Below are 20109 nucleotides of genomic sequence, written 5' to 3' on the forward strand. Positions count from 1 at the left end.
TCTATACTTATTATGAGCACAATCGATATAAAAAATTTATCTTATTTATGATACTTCCACAGCACTACTTTTTATACCTGGTGGATTCAACCCGCATGAAAAGTCATTATAAAAAGTATATTATGCATTAATGTAATTGGTTTTTTTAAAACAACCCTTTTTATTATTTATAATTTCGTAATGTTTATTAAAAAAAATCAAGTTATTGAGCTACCCTGTGTTCTTCAAATTAGGAAAGAATTGGAGAAAAAAATATAGTGATCGCTTCAAAAATAGTAAAAAGAAAAATACACAAAAACAAAAACTGACCAAGAAAGTAAATTTAAAATTCCTTTAAATTTCTTTTATGAAGAATTGTTTTCCACTAAGGACCAAGGTGCAGATGCTCCTAAACCAAATTGTTCTAGAATGAAAGATCACCCTACAACCTATAAGATAAACCAGATTCTGTTTCACATTTGACATTATTGAGCTTTCGTTCCTTTCTTGAATTTGCATGCTTTAGATCCACGCATTGATTCAGCGAGGAACGATTTTATGAGAAAAATTTGTAGCTCTTGGCACTGATTATAATGGACCTCAATCCTCCAATTGGAGATAGAATCATCAAGAAAAGGCCAAACACAATGCATATCTGTAATTAGCTAAGCAACATTAATCATAGTTTAAAATGGAATGAATCACAGGAGAATAACTAAAACACACATCAAAATTAGAATCAAACGTACCCAGTTGCTCCACCAAGACAAGCCGAATCTCTTTGGTTTGTAGATTGAAAGCCACATGACACAAGGCAGCTGAAAAATTACACAAGAAAATCAACATTTAAGATTTTTGTATCCTTAACGAATCTTGTTCGATTAAATTAATTAATGTAGTTGGCTCACAAAATATGTTGTTGGTGCAAAAGCAAATCCTCCAAAAAATCCTAAAAGACCACCAAAGAATGGGAAGATAATACCAACGAACATTGTTAATGCTGAAATCAAACAGAACGATGATATATCAGTTGTAATGAGCCACAAACCAAATTAAAGGTGAAGCATTTTCTTATAGCCCAAACATCAATCATTAAGAAGTTCTTACTTACCCACATATGTATTGCGTACAATAAAACGAAGCATTCGACTGGGTTTGAAGTTCAACTTCTTCACCAACACTGTTTCGATCATGTCAAACACTGGCATTGCATAAATCTAACCAACAAAAGAATAAGTTACCCTTGGTGACTTTAATTTCAATGGACATTAAGTCAAAACAATTAATGAAACTGAATTTCACCTGATAACTTCCAATAACATGTATGACAACAAACATGTTGGCCATTGCAATAAGCCATTTTGGTTTCTCTAGACTGATGAGAATGTTGTCTTGAACCCCATTTCCAAACATCCAGTAACCAACAAGGGCAACTGGGAAGTAGCACAGAGCCACAACTATGTAAGCAATAACCACTCCTTTCCACATAGGACCCTTGGATGGTCTCTCTGGAGTAGATGGAATTGTTGCTTGGATTTCCAACACCACATTGTGTCCAGCATAGGCAAAAGCAACATCTCCAAGGCCACTAAGGAAGTTAAACACTCCTTCTGATGTACTTTTAGCTTCGTAACCATATTGTACATCTTCTTGAACACCCTTGTGAGCAGAAGCTGTCCAAGCAATGGTAGAGTAACTGTATGTAATGCAAATATCAAATTTGAAGTTAGTATGTTCTCCTCGTGTTTTCATATGAAACAATTCAAAAATAAATACACAAGGATGATTAAAATAGTTATATCAATGCAATGAACTAACTATAAGATGGAACAAAGTGGACAAGGATAATAAACAAAAAAGTAGAATTAAACTGCAAAATAAGAATAAATAAATAAGTTATGAGTTGTACCTCAAGGACATAACTGCTGCAGCCAAAGATACACCAGAAATGGAGTTGAAGTTAGGCAGGTGAGACAATACAAAGTGAACAGATGCAAAGATCATAATGAAGAAGGTCAACTTGATCTTTTTGCAGCTATCACACACAGTGTCATGGAATTTCTGCAAGGATTTCCCTCCAGTGACCATATAGACAATGTTCACCCCAATTTCAACCACAAGCTGTTGAGGCACCACAATATAAAGTCCTAGCTTTTCCCCAAAGGCATACTGCCCTAGTTCATGGTATCTGTCAAAACGTTTGCCAGGAACCATTTCATGCATCTCAACCATTTGCCACAGAGTGTAAAGGGTGATGATCCATGACAGAACAAGTACAGTTACCCCAGGACCCCTAAAGAAATCAAAGTCATTCTTATATTAAAAAGCACAACATGTATTATAATTAAAAAATAATTTAGTAAAAATGTGATAAAAGCTGGGTTTGAAGGGTATACCATCCTAGCTCAGACATGGCATAGGGGAGACTGAGAACACCAGCCCCAACCATGGCAGTGACATTGTGGAAGGCAGAGTACCACCATTTTGCATTCCTTGAAGAAGTAATTGGAAGCCAATCATCAATTGCCTTCTGCCTCTGCAATTCTTCTTCAGTCTGTTCACCAACAATCACAAACAAATTACAATCAGTAAGCCTAAGAAAAATAAATAAAATTTTCACTCATTGGTATTATTTCGAAATTTTAACTCGATTGTGGAAATTTCTTTTGGCTTTAAATGTAAAACCCTATTTGGTTATTACCTAATTATGTAAATAACAATATTTTAATGACAATTAAACTTAAATAATAACATTAAATAATGACATTAATATAATAAATTAAATGTAAAATCCTATTTGACATATATAGTAAAATTTCAAGAACTTAAATAATAACATTAATATAATAAATTTGAAAATCATTACTGAAGTATATAAAGCTGCACCAAAAAGTCTCTGGAAAAATTATATTGGCCAATAAATTAAAAAGCAAACCTTGTTTTTATGAAGAAGAACAGAAGACGCATTATTTTCAGAAAAAAAAACTGAGAACATCATAAAAAAGAACAAATTCGTTATGAAATATTCATCACTAACAAACAGATTTTAATCTGTACACATGTTTTTAACCAAAAAGAATTATTTATTATGGAAGACATTTTATATATATGGCCGAAGAGATGTGATAGACATTTTATTATGGTAAACATTTCTTGACTACTTTTTTCTGTTTGAAAAGTCTTACGAATTATAAAGGTGACAATAATGCAACGATATATTGCAAAATAAATCTCAATGAAGGGGCACATTTCTACACTTTTTACATTCAAAATAGCCCTCGAGAAAATATCTATTCTCTTTAAAAATCAATTAATGGAAAAATTACAAGTTTGCCTTAAAAAAATTAAATAACTCCAATGTGTTGTTTCAAAGAAAAAAAAACATTTCTGTTTTTAAAATAATTATCCAAACATGAATAAATTGCTAAAGAGTGATTATTTTATTCATAAGAAAAGTAAACAAACAAATTTGTGTGAAGTAATTAGGAGATTGAATGGGTAAATTACATTTTTTCATGCCATAGAAAAAAAACAAAAAGGAAAATCTTAGCCAGAGGCAGATTTAAAAAGAATGACAAAAATAAATTGGGTATGAAAGAGACTTACAGTGTTTTTGAGATAATTATTTTCAACTGGTGTCTGATTTTCCATGATAATAAATACAAAAGCAGAGACTAATGAAAAATCTAACTAACAGCTTCGTAAAATTATCGTGTCGCGATGTTTAAAATGAAGAGAGAAAGCGAGAAACCCAGAGTTATTGAAGAACCAAGAAAGAGGAACACTTATATATAAGCTAACTTTTTCTTATTCTTTTTTTTCTCCTTACTTGGTTATTTTTTTCCAAAGAAAAAACGTTTTATTTATGGAAGAAAAAAAGGTATTTATTATATTACTATTATTGAGAATTTGGTGAGAGGAGACTTTTATTTTCATGAACGCCCTCATGAACATTGAAAATTATGATTCATATAGATAATGATTCTTAGAATTCTTACTTTAATGTTGAGAATCATGAATCTTGATGAGTGTGATATTTGTAAAGGACAGAATCTTATTGTAGTTTAAAAATAGAGTTGAAAAATATTTTTATAAGTTCTTTTTTTTAGAAATCAAAAGAACTATTATTTTTACTCAACAATTTAATTCATTGCGATATTAAATAATTTAATAAAATAACTTCTTTTAAGTAAAACTTTTATTCTGATTCAGAAAATATAGTTTTCCCATCTTTCAGAATAAATAATTCCAATAATGTTGTTTAATGTTAGTGTTGATTTTTATAGGGTAAATTAAACAACCTCTGAAAAACAAAAAATTGTAATCTTACCCTTAAGGAATGGCAATCGTATTAATATCAGGAGTTTTAATCATTATTAATGGTTTTGGACATATCTAATTACAAATAAATGGTGTTCCTTACTTTTTAAAAACCAAAGACTTCTATGTTTAGTTTGTAAAATGATATTTTTTAATATTTTTATTTTTAATGTACTAATATTTATTAGTTAGAATAATTTTATTGTTTTAAAAATTATAAAAATAGTTTTTTTTTTTATCTTGACTAGGGTTATCTCGTACTCTTACTTATCTCCAAATGAAAAGAGGAAATCACAGTTACGAAATTTTTAAGAGAAATTTTGTAGTTTGATGAACTTTAATTGAAATATTGTTACGAATATGTGAAAGTTGGATTGCTAAGCTGTAATATTTTAATCATTTTTCAAAACATGGTTATGTTTTCCCAAGAATGAAATAAAAAATATGAGCTTGTTCATTCAGACGTTTCTCATACACAAGTTGAAAGTAAAACTAAATAGGAAGGAAGTGAATCCTTTTTATGCATGAATAGGAAAAGAATCTTGATTAATTATGACTTTCATACCAATGTTACAATATATTTAATAATATATTTAATAGTTATTCTAACATGATAACTATTACATTTTTATGTTAGTAAATAACATTAAAATTTATTTAAGACTTTCTTTTTATGTGTTATCTAAAATTTTATCGTCGTATAGAAATTACTTAAATTTTATCATTAATATGACTAAAATGTTATTTTTTGGATAAAATATTTTATAAATAATGTATTATAATATTTACAAAAAATATTATTTAAATTTTAATAATATTGAAGACAATATATGGTTACAATACTATAAGGTTTTTAAACACTTTTTTTACATACATGTGTGACTCACAAACCTTAGTTCTTTCTACATTGAAATGTTTTTTTTATATATGAACACTATTAAACCCTTTTAGTATTTTTCAAATACTTCATTTAATTCATATAAATCAATTTAACTAATATTGAACTGATTAATTGTTCAAACTTTGATACAATCTTTGGATAACATGGTTTTCATATTGTTTGGTTGTTTGAATATATAGTTTGATTTATTTTATTCTTTTGGAATTTTTCTTTTAATATCTAATTTTGTTTTCAAATTATCGTTTTTGGTTTCCCTATCCCTAAACTCTTAATTTTAATTTGTACGAAAAAATTGAAAAGAATGAATATAGTTCAATATGTACCATTTGATAATGGACCTAAGTTGAGTTTCATATTACAAAATTTAGAGAATCGTTAGTATTTTTGGTTTCACAATAATGGTGGAAATCAATATGGCATCCCAAGCATGAATTCAGGGCTAAGCATATTCAATATATGTCTATTATTCATGACTTAAGTAATTTATTATTAGGCACTTATAACAAAGTAGTTGGTTCTTAGTTTTCTTAATAGAATTGTATGCTCTTGGTTTTGAGCATCTAATGCTATATATGATTGTTGTTTTAAAAGTCATATATGTTTCATCTTCATCTTCATCTTGCACTTCCATCCATCAATCAAAATACTACATTGAGGGTTATTAAAGAAGTTCAAGATGGATGGTTGCAAAGAATCTTGAATTCCAATAGTCACAAACTGCTACTTAGATAAAGATGAAGATGGTAAAGATGTAGATCAAACAATGTACTGAGATATGATTGGATCACTGTTATATCTAGCTCATAATCGCTTGATATAATGCATAGTGTGTGTGTGTTTGTGCAAGATTTTAGTCGTGTTTAATCAATCACACCTTACTATTGTAAAAGGGATAATGAAGTACTTAAAAGCAACTAAAACACTTGGTTTATGGTATTGAAGAGGTGCAAACATATCAGTTGTGGGGTATAGTGATTCATACTTTTGGAGGTTGTAAAGTTGACAAAAAGAGCACTAGTGGCACATGTTACTTACTTGGTTGTTCAATAGTCTTATGGCATTCTAAGAAACAAGCATGTGTAGCACTATCCACTATTGAAGCTAAGTACATTACAACTGGTAGTTGTTATGCTTAATCAATATGGATAAAAAGTTAATTAGAAGACTGTAGCATCAATCTAGAACAAATTCCCCTTAAGTGTGATAATACTAGTGTGATAAACTTAACAAAAAAAAAATCTAATTTTGCACTTCAAACTAAGCGCATACAAATAAGACATCATTTCATAAGAGATCATGTAGCAAAAGGAGAATGTAAAATTGAATATGTGTATACAATCCATGACCTAGGAGACATTTTCACTAAATCACTACTTAAGGATGGATTCTTCACCATTAGAAATGAATTAGGCATCTTAGATGTGCATCCTAAAAGGTAGAAATAATATTGCTTTGTATATATTAATTGATTCCCTAATCAATTAATGTCTTAACATATGTCAAAATATTTCTAAGGAATGTACTATGTTTTAATCGATTTGACAACTTATTTTGTTGATTAAAAACCTTTAGAGCACTAAAGTGCATTTATTCCTTTTGTTTTAATCGATTATCGTCACATTTGTCTTACATTTTTTAAACTTTAACAAAGATAGTTATACAAATTTAAAATTTAATTGTCCTAACATTTAATAACCCTAACCTATCTTACATCATCTCTAACATCCATTCAAACCCTAATCTTCTCTATCTCAAACACTGACATCAATGGTTTCTTCATCCTCAAAATAAAAAAAGGTTTAAACGTGTTGCAAAGAAGAGTAGAGCAGCAAACATTGATGGATGGATAAGTGATGATGAAGCCTAAACCAATTTTGTTTGCTATTGGCGTTAAAGTGATGGCATATCCCTTAGCCATGGTCAAGCATCTATAAGAAGAGTTGAAGTCATCTATGAAGATGGTCTAAACTCGACCTTTTGGACCATGTATTTCAGCCAAGTAGTGTAGGTTTGTTTAAGGCTTGAATTAAGGTCTCATTATTAAAGGGTTTTTCCTTAAGCTACACATCCAAACCATGTGGAAAGTTGTACCATGTGCCATACTTCCATTGGTAAGGATTTAGCTTTAGTAGTGGTCACATGACACTCTAGGAATGGAAATGATTTTGCTTTATGAGTGGCCACATGTCCTTCTATCATTGAAGAGGATTTGTGGACACTTGTCCACTCCTTAAAAGGCCTCATTTTTAGCCAATGAGTACAAAGGTGAGAGGTCATGCTTTTAGAGTTTTCTGGAGACACTTTTGCCAATATACAGAGGTGTCTCCTCTCTTGTAATCATCTTTGATGTTGAGTAATGTTATGCTACCCATTTTTTGTCATACTACTCATCTTAGATCAAGACTAAAACAACCCATGAAGCCTCTCTAGTTACCTTCCTGCTTGAGTTAGCTTAACCTCTCTTAAAGTCACCAAACACTACACCACCATCACCATATCTCCTATAAGCCATGGGCTTCTACCTCATCCACACCTTAGCTCATCATCCTTAATCATTTACCACCACATTTTTGCACCATCCTTCCAAGGAAACACCCATCTATACACATCTTCTAACGTTGGTCCAATCTAGCATAAGGAGATTGTTATCAGAAATTTTTTGAAAAATTATGGTAATGCCAATAACATATTTTTCTTTTTAAAAAAGTTACTTATTTATTCAATATACTTTATATTAACTAAATCCAATAAATTAACGGATTGTTTTAACTGTTTTTGGTACATTAAATTTTTTTGTTTTTTTTAAATTAACATTTAACAAAAATATTGACCAAACAAACAACCAAGTCACTAGGTGTTCTTATATGAATTCATCGTAACCAGATAAAAAGAAAACAATTTTTAAAAACTGAGGAAAGATTTACATTCATGAAGTAAAAACTAACAAAGAAAATACATACAAAATTCCCTTTTTGATTTCACTCATGAATATCTTTCCACCAATACACAAGGTGTGGATGCTCCACAACCAACATATTCAAGATATAACGATCACAACAACCTAAGATAAACAAGATTCTAATACCCAATTCACCTTTCATTCCTTTCTTGTGTTTTCACGCTTCATAATCCCATCATTAATTAACGAGGAATGTGTTTATGAGTAGAAGTGGTAGTTCTTGGCATCAATTATAATTGACCTCAATCCTCCAATTGGTGATAAAATCATCAACATTAGGCCAAGCACAATGCAGATCTGTTATGAATGGAGCAAGATTAATCTGAGCTTAAAATGAAATAGTTTTAAGGAGAATAATTGAAACAAAATTGAAAATCAAACATACCCAGTTGGTCAACCAAGACAAGCTGAATCTCCTTGGTTTGTAGATTGCAAGCCACATGATACAAGGGAGCTGAAAAATAAGCAACAAAATGAAGAATTAATATTTTGTTTATCCCTAATGACTCTTAGTGGATTAAATTCACTAATTAAGGCTTACGAAGTATGTTGTAGGTGCAAAAGCAAATCCTCCGAAAAATCCTAGGAGACCACCAAAGAATGGGAAGGTAATAGCAACGAACATTGTGAATGCTGAAAATATAGAGAATCATACGTCAATTGCACTGAGCCAAAACCAAATTAGAAGTTAAATATTTGCTTATACCAAAACATTAATAAGTAGAAAGTATTACTTACCCACGTATAAATTGCGTACAATAAAGCGAAGCACTATACTAGGTTTGAAGTTCAACTTCTTCACCAACAAAGTTTCGATCATGTCAAACACTGGCATTGCATAAATCTAACCAACAAAAGCATTAGTTACCCTCGGTGACTTTAATTTTGAACCAAAAAGAAAGGTGATTTTATAAAGAAAAGAGTTTTAGACAAGAATAAGAGAAACTCAATCTCACCTGATAACTTCCAATAACATGTATGACAACAAACATGTTAGCCGTTGCAATAAGCCATTTTGGTTTCTCTAGACTCATGAGAATGTTGTCTTGAACCCCATTTCCAAACATCCAGTAACCAACAAGGGCAACTGGGAAGTAGCACAGAGCCACAACTATGTAAGCAACAATCACTCCTTTCCACATAGGACCCTTGGATGGTTTCTCTGGAGTAGATGGAATTGTTGCTTGGATTTCCAACACCACATTGTGTCCAGCGTAGGCAAAAGCAACATCACCAAGGGCACTAAAGAAATTAAACACTGTTCCCACTGTACTCTTAGCTTTGTAACCATATTGTACATCTTCTTGAACACCCTTGTTAGCAGAAGCTGTCCAAGCAATGGTAGAGTAACTGTATGTAATGCAAATATCAAATTTTAAGTTAGTATGTTCTCCTCGTGTTTTCATATGAAACAATTCAAGAATAAATACACAAGGATGATAAAAATAGTTATATCAATGCAATGAACTAACTATAAGATGGTAAAAAGTGGATAAGGATAATAAACAAAAAAGTAGAATTAAACTGCAAAATAAAAATAAATAAATAAGTTATGAGTTGTACCTCAAGGACATAACTGCTGCTGCCAAAGATACACCAGAAATGGAGTTGAAGTTAGGCAGGTGAGACAATACAAAGTGAACAGATGCAAAGATCATAATGAAGAAGGTCAACTTGATCTTTTTGCAGCTATCACACACAGTGTCATGGAATTTCTGCAAGGATTTCCCTCCAGTGACCATATAGACAATGTTCACCCCAATTTCAACCACAAGCTGTTGAGGCACCACAATATAAAGTCCTAGCTTTTCCCCAAAGGCATACTGCCCTAGTTCATGGTATCTGTCAAAACGTTTGCCAGGAACCATTTCATGCATCTCAACCATTTGCCACAGAGTGTAAAGGGTGATGATCCATGACAGAACAAGCACAGTTACACCAGGACCCCTAAAGAAATCAAAGTCATTCTTATATTAAAAAGCACAACATGTATTATAATTAATAGATAATTTAGTAAAAATGTGATAAAAGTTGGGTTTGAAGGGTATACCATCCTAGCTCAGACATGGCATAGGGGAGACTGAGAACACCAGCCCCAACCATGGCAGTGACATTGTGGAAGGCAGAGTACCACCATTTTGCATTCCTTGAAGAAGTAATTGGAAGCCAATCATCAATTGCCTTCTGCCTCTGCAATTCTTCTTCAGTCTGTTCACCCAACAATCACAAACAAATTACAATAAGTAAGCCTAGAAAAATAAATAAAATTTTTACAACGAATGAAGAAGAAAATATAACAGAGGGATTATAAGGACCATTTAGTGATAAAATTAAAAAAGAGAATAGAAGAAGTTATAGGTTAATTTCCTCCTCTGACAATTTAAATAGATAAAATTGGTTTATTAAATTTAAATAAAATGATGAAAGAAATCATGAACAAAAACCAACCACTGTAACATTGCCTATAAAAAAACTTGGGTGTTAAGTTGGTTTGGTCTTATAACATTGCCTATAACATTGCCTATAAAAAACCTTGGTTTGGTCTTATACGGGAGGGGCCATTTTGATTTGGGTGATAAGTGCTCCTTCTTATACGGGAGGGGCCATTTTGATTTGGGTGATAAGTGCTACTACACTCTCCACTATTTTTTTTTATTCCAAAATACTCTACACCTCTCCACTATTTTTTTTTATTCCAAAATACTCTACACCTCCCCACTATTTTCTTTTATTCCAAAAATATCTTACACCTTTCCCACTATATTCAACAATCTTTCTCTTTCTCTCTCCACATTAATGGAGTATTCACATAGTTCAGATTTAAACTTGTGATATATTGCAAAATTTTATTTACATTTTTTCTTAAATAAGTTTGATTCAATCTTATTTTCACTGTTCAATATATTTTTTTTCTTCAAATTACTTAATAAATAGTAAAATTTTGTTCTAAATTTCTAGAAAAATGTTTATATATATGTGTGTTTTTTTACATTTAATATCTATAATTTTTAACATTATATTATGTTTTAACTTACTAACATATTTGACTCAAATAACTTGAATAAAGTATTTAATTTATTAGATAAATAATATAAAAGTATTATTAAATACTTAAAATATAAAAGAAAAATTATTTGTTAAAGATTTAGAATTTATTTAGTTCTTTCGTCATTATAAAGTTAGTATATAATAATAATAATATATTATTTAATATTAATATTATTATGTTTATTATTTTATATTTGCATCTAACTTTTAAATTTATAAAATGAAAGTAGTAGAAATACTAATATTAAAGTTTCCTCTGAATTTTATATTTTATAATATATCACAAGTTTAAATCTAAGTTATATGAATGCTTCATTAATGTAAAGAGAAAAAGAGAAAAATTGTTGAGGATAGTAAAAAAATATAAATTATTTTTGGAATAAAAAAATGTAAAAAAATGTAAAATATTTTTAAAATAAAAAAAATAGTGAAAAAGTGCAGAAGCACTTCGGATGAATGAAGAAGAAAGCAACACCCTTTGATTTTGATGGGCTATTAAGTTATGGCCCAATACAACTGTGGAATAAATTGTCCTAATTTCTTGGAAAATGTTGTTTAAGGGTTGTCATTGTACAATCCCGAAGCGGTGGTCATTATCTTATGCTAACTTGTGGGCACCAAATATCACTTTGACTGTAACCATTGGTATGATTGTGAATTTTTTACTAGATTCTGGATATTTGTTTTGCCTTTTTTAATTGTGAAATCCTATTTGGGTATTGCCTAATTATGTACTAAGATGAAAGTAAGAATATTTTAACGACAATTAAACTAATATATTTGGCAGGTATGAAGCTTTCGAAATAATAATAATAAATAAATAATTTAAAAATATTTGTGAAGTATGAAGCTGCAGCTAGGAGTCCCTCCAAATTTATTTTAAAAAGAAATAAAAGTTGAGAAAATAAATAGAGAAAAAACTCGTTTTAAAACAATCATCATGAACAAACAAATTGCAATTTTCACACAGATACTTTTCACCCAATATTTTTTCTTACCGTAGATTTTATATGTCTCAAGGATGTCACAGAAATAATTGATGCAACCTTGTTCGTAAGCATATCTTGAATACTTTCAACAAATACATACATAAGGCAACATGTATAAAATATATATATGACAATAGCTTTCGGGAGAACTGTAAAAAGAACTAAGGTGAATAAGCAATTTTATGAATACATCAAAATTAAAAGTATTTACTTTTTAATTTGTAAAAATATTATATAAATGTTTATATATTCTTATTATTGTTACTTATAAAAATTTAATTTCTAAAAAAATATTATTTTTCTATTAATTTATTAATAGATATCCTTAGTATAGATAAGGTCAAACTAAGTCAGTAAATCAAATGAGTTGACTAAGTATATCTCCTTAATAATATGAAAAAAAATAAAGTAAACATTCTTATTTTCTGTGATTGGTAATTCTGTCTCAAGTCCCGTTGACTCTTAAATCTCAAATAAAATATATTTGTTTTCTTAAGCTGTCATCATACTCAGAACATCAAACAAGTAAAACAAAATAAAATAAAAAGATTGCTCCAATCAAGCTCAACGTAAGTAACACGCTGCTTCAGTCAGTTGGATCTTATCATCTTGCAACATGTTATTTTGAATAAATTGGGGGTTTTTACTATTGTAAAAATTAAGTGAGAACAACTTCGTATGCCCTTTATATCCATTATTCTACGTGAGAAATGGAAAATATTTCGAAAAAATGCCAATATTCGTGGTGCACTTGTTTATTTAAAAATAATATTAAATTTAATAAGTTAGAAATATTTAAAAAATGTGCCACAAGATTATTTTAAAATATTAGTCAATTTATGTATCGCGGGAGCCCATTTATTCAATTCATTAAATGGATTCTCTGAAGAAAATTATTTGTTCGACCTATTGGCAGACCTAAAGACAGTGGATTTGAAGAGGCACTTTGAGTTGACTTAAGCTAATAAGAGGATGAATTATAAAATAGAAATTAAATGTTTTAACATATTAAATATTTTACAAAATTTTAAGCAATGTAAAAAATATTATATATATATATATATATATATATATATATATATATAATTTGAATAGATACATGTTGAATTTTCTTTTCGAGTATATATATACAAAATTTTATATTAACTTAAATTGTTTGATGTCTCATTTATATGAATTAAAATAAATATATTTTATTATTAACAAATATATTAGAGAATTGAATCGACACAATTAGTTTTATATAAACTTATTTACAGCGTCAAATATATCAATATATATATATATATATATTTATTGTTTAAATATAAGTTTTTTTTATAGAGTAAGAAAACACTGAAACATAATCCTGATTAAAATATGAAGTGAAAGAAATGACGTTACAGTGGAATCTCGGTACGGAGATTTGTGTTTATTGAAAGAAATTGAGTACCGAAACCACGTGCAGCCTAACACCCAGCCACAATTAAATGGCAATAAAAGATAGTAATATCGTTTCAAACTTGTTACGAAATAGTAGAGATTAATTCTGATATAAATGGGTGAACTGTACTATTCACGCGTTTCGTGAAGGAAGCATAGAAAAAGGGTTTTTTTGGGTTATTATTTAAATGGACCCTTCCTCATCTACGAAAGTTCAAGGGAACAGCAAAAGTAAATTTCAATCAAGGACAAATTTCTACACTCTTTACATCCAAAAATAAACTGTTCATCTTCATGATTGCTTTATTCTCTTTTAGAAAGTATATGTATTCACAATTTTCTAAAAAACACTATCGTAATTTTTAAAATATGCATAAAAATCGACAATATAAATATTGACGGTTGATTTTCTCATCGTCAACTCTGTTTGAAAAGAAAAATTGTAAAATAAGTTATATATCTTTGAGATTCAGGATTTCAAATAGCAGTCACAGTAGAATTTCAGAGTGATTTTCTATAAACCTCTCGCAACTCAATTATATTTTTTCAAGTAATAGTAGCAACAAAAAACGAAAATATTAATGTTTATTAAGAGTTTTTATAGATTTTGTTATAACTTTATGGTAAGAAAAAGTAACAGAACAGAGCATGCAATCAAAGAAAGATTACAAAATTTATATTGACATCGACAGAGAGAGTGAGAAAGAGACTTACAGCGTTTTTGAGATAATTGTTTTCAACTGGTGTTTGAGTTGCCATCGTAATAAACACAAAAGCAGAGACTAATGAAGCAAAATCTGATCAACAGGACGCACTTTCTGAACTTTCGCCTGCGGAAAACGCGGAATCACGTTTCAGCTTTGCATAATTATCGTGTGGCTATGTTTCAAATGGAGAGAGAAAGAGAGAAACTCAGAGTTCTTGAAGACCAAGATAAATTCCTAAGCACTCATACAAGTGTATAAATATAGAGAGAGCGAAAGGGGAAAGAGAGAGAGAGAGTGAGAGAGAGAGAGAGGAAGTCTACGCATCAAAAGTTCTGTTTTCTCTTCCGAACTTTCTTCGATCCGCGCTTGCCTTTTTCCTTGCTGAATTAATTATTTTTAATAAAAAAATGAATATTTTATAAACAATTTTTTATTTTAAAAATTATATTTCTTAAAAGAAATATTTTTATGCCTATTTATTTATTATTTTTGAGAAAAGTATTAGATATATGTTGTTAACGAGTAATAATAATAAGATGTTTTCGGATTATTAAATCCTTCGTCTCAAAAGTTGAAATTTCCATCACCTCGTGACTCATAATATATATTTGTATGAGTTGGGGAAAAAATCTTGGAAATATTATTTTAATTTAGAAAATGAAAACGTTTCCCTGTTTAATTCTTCTTATAAATGACAAAGTATATGTTGCTTAAATTTATGAGTTGTTATAGTACTGTTTCTTGTTTACGAATAATGAAATTATTTATTGTTTATTATTACCCTTTTCCTCTCATTTAATTGAGTGGTTCTATGCTTTATAAACAAAACAAAAATGAAATAAATAGATGAAAGAGAATACCAATTCTTTTAAAAAATTGTAACCCCATGCCTCATTATTTCATTACAATTCATAATATGTAAATATGAAAAGTATAAACAAAAAAAAAGTGTTCCACTAAATTTTAAGGAACCATTTTGGGACATTTTTTTCCTAACATACAAAGAGAGTGATACTCTAATAGTGAAAGAAAATTAGTGTAAGTACTTGTAGTCAAATGAGAGTTGCTCTAATATTGTACCATTGAAATAAAGACGACATAATTTAAGATGCCCAATATTTTTTACCAAGGTCAACAAATTTTTATGCATTTTTAGCGTTATTTTCTTTTTGAAGAGAATTACTGTTCAATAGAAAATTTTCATCTTAATAATCTACGGGTTGATGTTCTCTGTACTTTTATTTAGAAAAATAATAACAACCGATTCATTAAGACCAATAAAAATAATTAAATTAGATCATTTTAAATTAATTAATTTTATATTAACAATATTATAAATATAAATTTTGTTCGAGAAATATCCACAAGGTAAAGGTTTAATATGTGGTCATATTTTATCATATTACTTGAAACTCAAGCAATATAACTTTTTCGTTAATGATAGTGAATGGTTAATGAATGGGAGTTTTAATTATAAACCTTGCAATAATTTAAGAATATACGTGAAAGATAGGTATTAGTACATTTCAAAATAATTTATATATTTCAGACTGAATGATTATTTTTTTTACTATATAATTTTTTAAATTGATTACCTAATAAATTATAAAATTATGATGATTTCAGTTCTACCATTGTGTAAATGTTAAATTGAAATGTGTTACACTATTCGAATTGTTGAGAATAATATGTAGTAAGTCTCTATATTGACATAATATATCACTATATAATAATAATAATAATAATAATAATAATAATAATAATAATAATAATAAGTACAGTAGTAATAATAGTAAGTGGTTTTTATGACATAAGATAAGTCGAGAGATCAAGAAATAAAAGTCTACAAATGTTTTAGGTTCCAAAAATGACTCATTTTTTCAAGTACCCGATATTTTTCTTAAATTCAGAACCTAATCAATTATAAACATTTGGTTTAAAAAATTCCTCAAAAAATTATTTCCTTAGTAAATAATATTAATTTAATAATTATTTATTTAATAAATATGAATAACTAACTATAACGATTTCATTAATAATTAAAATATTTTTTTTTGTATTTGATAAAGAGTAACAAATTACTATTATTACATCAATAAATACTTTAATAATGGTATATAAATAAAAATGGTAAATATTAAAGAAATAAAGTATTATATAAGAGTATTTTCTTTATTTTTAATTATATATTTAAATGTATTTAATAAAAACATAAATATTAAGTTACATAAAGAAATAGTTTATATATAAGCATGATTAGAGGATTAGGGGTGAAAATAGTTCAAGTCAGGTAGAATGTGTGTAAATAAGTTCAGTTTGTTATGATAACATAAATTAAACAATGTATAATGAAAATTAATTAAGCTTTTTAAAAAATCCTACCCTTTTACCAAAAATGTCACCGTCATAGGTCCTTTTCGGGCTCGGGAAAATTCCCAGTGCAACACATATTTAATTTCATTATTAAAACAGTTAATTAAAATTTTATTCAGCATAGTAGTGACCAGTTCGCCTTTGTGAATTCTCTTATTTCAAGTTCCATTTATAAGGTGATCGATATTAAGGTCGGGTAGTTCCTCTTGGTTAATAATAACGGGGTTATAGTGTTCTTCCATTTCTTTAATTATATTTAAATTAAAATGAGAAGTTGTAAAACTATCTTTTGTCATGGAATGACCAAATTGACTGTATTCTACCATCTCAACCTTTGCCAAATACATATAAGCTTATTATGTGACATGGATTTGTTCAAGGCATATTTGGTTAGAACATATTTACATCAATAATATTTATTAGCTATGATAATTCACTGTTTAGAAGATGAAAAAAAATTAATCCAAGATTAACAAGTGAATAGGCCATATGGTTCAAACTCATTCAAGTAAGGTCCATGAATAATAGAGAGAACATCTTATGAGATACATTCATTACATTAATTAATTATTGCATATTACAGTTTGAAGCACTTCACTGACTTAAGTATCAAAGTGTCTTCTACAAGCATAACCCCATTCAAATTGGAGTGGACGAATACCCTTTAGAGAGGACGACTATCTAGTGTGAAGGACTAGAAATGCTTGGAGACAAGAGTCGTGACATATTCGATCTTGTAAGAAAAGTTTGAAGTACTTGAAAAACACTAGAAGGAGGGGGGATTGAATAGCGTTAATGAAAAAATTCTTTTTACAACCCTTCTGATATAGCACATTGTAGAGCTTCATGATTTTCTTTTATATGCTTAGACGCTCTACCTAATAAAAGATTATACCAAGAATGCTTTTTGTCGTGCTATTCAGAATGTACGTTGCATAGTTTATAACCTTCCTTTGTTTAATAGTAATCGTTTAGCTTGGAAGGTTTGTGCATTTATAAATAAAAACTCAATTGCAGGTTTTGCAAGAGAAGCGTTTAGGCAAGAGAGGAAGTAATTGCACAAATATTTTATACTGTTTCACTCCAACTAAGTTACATGAAGTCTCCTCCATAGATGGTTTCACTATAATCTTCACAAGATTACACTAAGTATTCGCACCACTTCTAGTTTCCATAATCAGCGGGTGACCTCTGTTACCCTAGACTTGGATGAGTATTCTCACCACTTCTGGTCTCCACAGTCAGAGAATAACCACTTGTTACCCTAGACTTTAAGGAGTATTCTCACCACTTCTGGTCTCCATAGTCAAAGAATAACCACCTGTTACCCTAGACTTTGAGGAGTATTCGCACCACTCCTAGTACTAAGCAACTTTGCCTAGATTTCCTTTAACTCAACTGAGTTCAACAAATGTTTTAATTCTCTTCATAATTGAAATCAAAGATTGCTTACAAGTCATTCAGAATATTACTTTCGTAGAGAGATGTAATTACAATACAATGTAGTCTATACACTAGCAGGTGTTTCTCTCTTTTCTCTTTCTTTCTTTCTTACAAACAATAAGCAATATGACAATAAAGTTCGAGAGTACTTTTCTTCTCTTTTCTCTTCTTTTTTTCTGCTCAGATGTATTCTTTTTTTAGCTCTTTCTTTTATTTTCTTTTCAGGAATTCTCAGTATGAATATTTTGTTGTATGTTATCCTCTTGATTCTTCATTTGAAAACTCTTGTATTTTTAGGCTTTTAAATAAATGTTCGTTAGACTAAGCTTTTGGCCTTGATTCTTGTGCTTTGTCTTTCTTCATGTCAACTTGTCAGAGTTGGCATGCTTTTTCAGTCATTTGCTTGAAGTAGGTTGTACATTCTTTTAGACATGGCTTCAAGTGTAGAACATTCTGTGAATATCTTTTGTCTCTAACATCCACTTCCGATATTTTGATTTGAAGTTTTATGGATGCGTGTAGAATAGCTTATCGAAAAAGAACATAGTAGATTGTGCATGCAACAAATATGTTTTTTCTTATCACTTTTGTTATTTTTGGTCGTTGAGGATTTAATGTCATTTAATGCTTGCTTAGAACGACAAAGTGCTTTTTGATTTTCTACTGCTGAGGTAGCGTTTGAAAACTAAGTTTTTCTTTCAAATATACTAAACATTGAATAAGGACTTCATTGTCTGATGTAGTAACGTTTTAGCTCATGGTATAGTTTAGGCAGAGTAAACGCCTTTGTTTTTTTGCCTTTATAGACAGACATCATTTAACTTTGTTTTTAAATTTTAGCTGTTAATGTATTTTGTCAATACATCGTCTTGACATAGTTTTGTTTTCCTGAGAGCTAAATTGAATATGCTTTCGGTATGACAAGGTTTATGCTTTTAGCTTATGTTCTCTTAGACACTTTTGACTTGATAGTCATTTAGCATTACGTCTAGGTGTTTGGCTTAGCCATTTTTCTGTTTCCTAAAGTCCTAAGTGTTTTCCTAAGGTTTTTTGTGTTGGAGATATTGGTTCCAAGTCTTTGAATTTCATCTTCTATTGTTTTCAGATTATTATTTCGTTTAATGTTATTTGGTTAAACTTCAAAACATGAGAGTCTTAACAATCTCTCCCTTTTTTATATTTAAGAAATACACATTTAAACGATGTATAATCTTACTTAGTTCAACGCATAGTTTTAGTTTTTTTTTATAATCATGACATCCTAAATTGGAGTGTTACAACTACTTCTATTATTGTTTATACTAAGTTAAATTTAAAAAGCATACAATATAATTATTAATGACGCATTAACACTAATATTGTAAAAAAACTATAATTTAATACAATTTAACAACATATTTTGTTTTTATTTAAACCACATTTATTTTTAAATTAATTATAAGTGAACCTGGTTATGAAGAATGTCCCACTTAAAGGATACCTCAGTGGTGTATAGAAGTGATTATAAAAAACTCTAATCCGCCACTTAAAGATACCTCACTAGTGTAGATAAGTGATTATAAGAAACTCTAGTGACTTCAAAAGATCATATATTGAAATTTTCTTGTTATAGGTGATATCTTCTTACTTACCGATATGATTTTCTTTATTGTTGAGATATTTTCTTTTACTTTTATTTGAGAGGAGATGTTTGCAAGACCTTCCACCACTCTTGTTCTATTTATAGTTTTTAATAGACATCTATTTAAATGTATTTTCATTCATTACTGAAAAAAAAAGCTTTTGAAATTGTTTAATGTGTTTCGGTTTAAAAAAATGAAACTGAAACATAAAGTAAAGAGTAAGTTTCAAATACAAACTCAAGTTATATTTTTTTTTATCTCATCTAAATATATTTCAGTTAAAACATTAAAACATATTTTCCAAAATAACCAGTAAAAAAAATTCTTACCTGCCCTATATTTCTCA

General features: G+C 29.1%; 2 protein-coding genes across 2 annotated transcripts; both read right to left on the bottom strand.

Annotated features, from left to right (window-relative positions):
* Positions 1 to 409: 409 nt before the first annotated feature.
* LOC108329645 (lysine histidine transporter 1) lies at positions 410 to 2534 on the bottom strand. Its single transcript, XM_017563959.2, has 7 exons — positions 2376 to 2534; positions 1889 to 2272; positions 1282 to 1675; positions 1091 to 1196; positions 888 to 979; positions 729 to 797; positions 410 to 634 (listed from the first exon to the last, which is right to left on the bottom strand). Exons 1-7 carry the CDS (start codon positions 2426 to 2428, stop codon positions 536 to 538), a joined length of 1197 nt encoding a protein of 398 aa, XP_017419448.1. The 5' UTR covers positions 2429 to 2534; the 3' UTR covers positions 410 to 535.
* Positions 2535 to 8084: 5550 nt separating this feature from the next.
* Positions 8085 to 14650, bottom strand: LOC108327913 (lysine histidine transporter 1). The gene is made up of 8 exons (XM_017561644.2): positions 14333 to 14650; positions 10210 to 10367; positions 9723 to 10106; positions 9116 to 9509; positions 8898 to 9003; positions 8701 to 8792; positions 8545 to 8613; positions 8085 to 8456 (listed from the first exon to the last, which is right to left on the bottom strand). The coding sequence occupies exons 1-8, from the start codon at positions 14375 to 14377 to the stop codon at positions 8358 to 8360; spliced, it is 1347 nt and encodes a 448-aa protein (XP_017417133.1). The 5' UTR covers positions 14378 to 14650; the 3' UTR covers positions 8085 to 8357.
* Positions 14651 to 20109: the final 5459 nt, after the last annotated feature.

This window comes from Vigna angularis, chromosome 2 (genome assembly GCF_016808095.1).
Source record: "Vigna angularis cultivar LongXiaoDou No.4 chromosome 2, ASM1680809v1, whole genome shotgun sequence".
Taxonomy (NCBI): domain Eukaryota; kingdom Viridiplantae; phylum Streptophyta; class Magnoliopsida; order Fabales; family Fabaceae; genus Vigna; species Vigna angularis.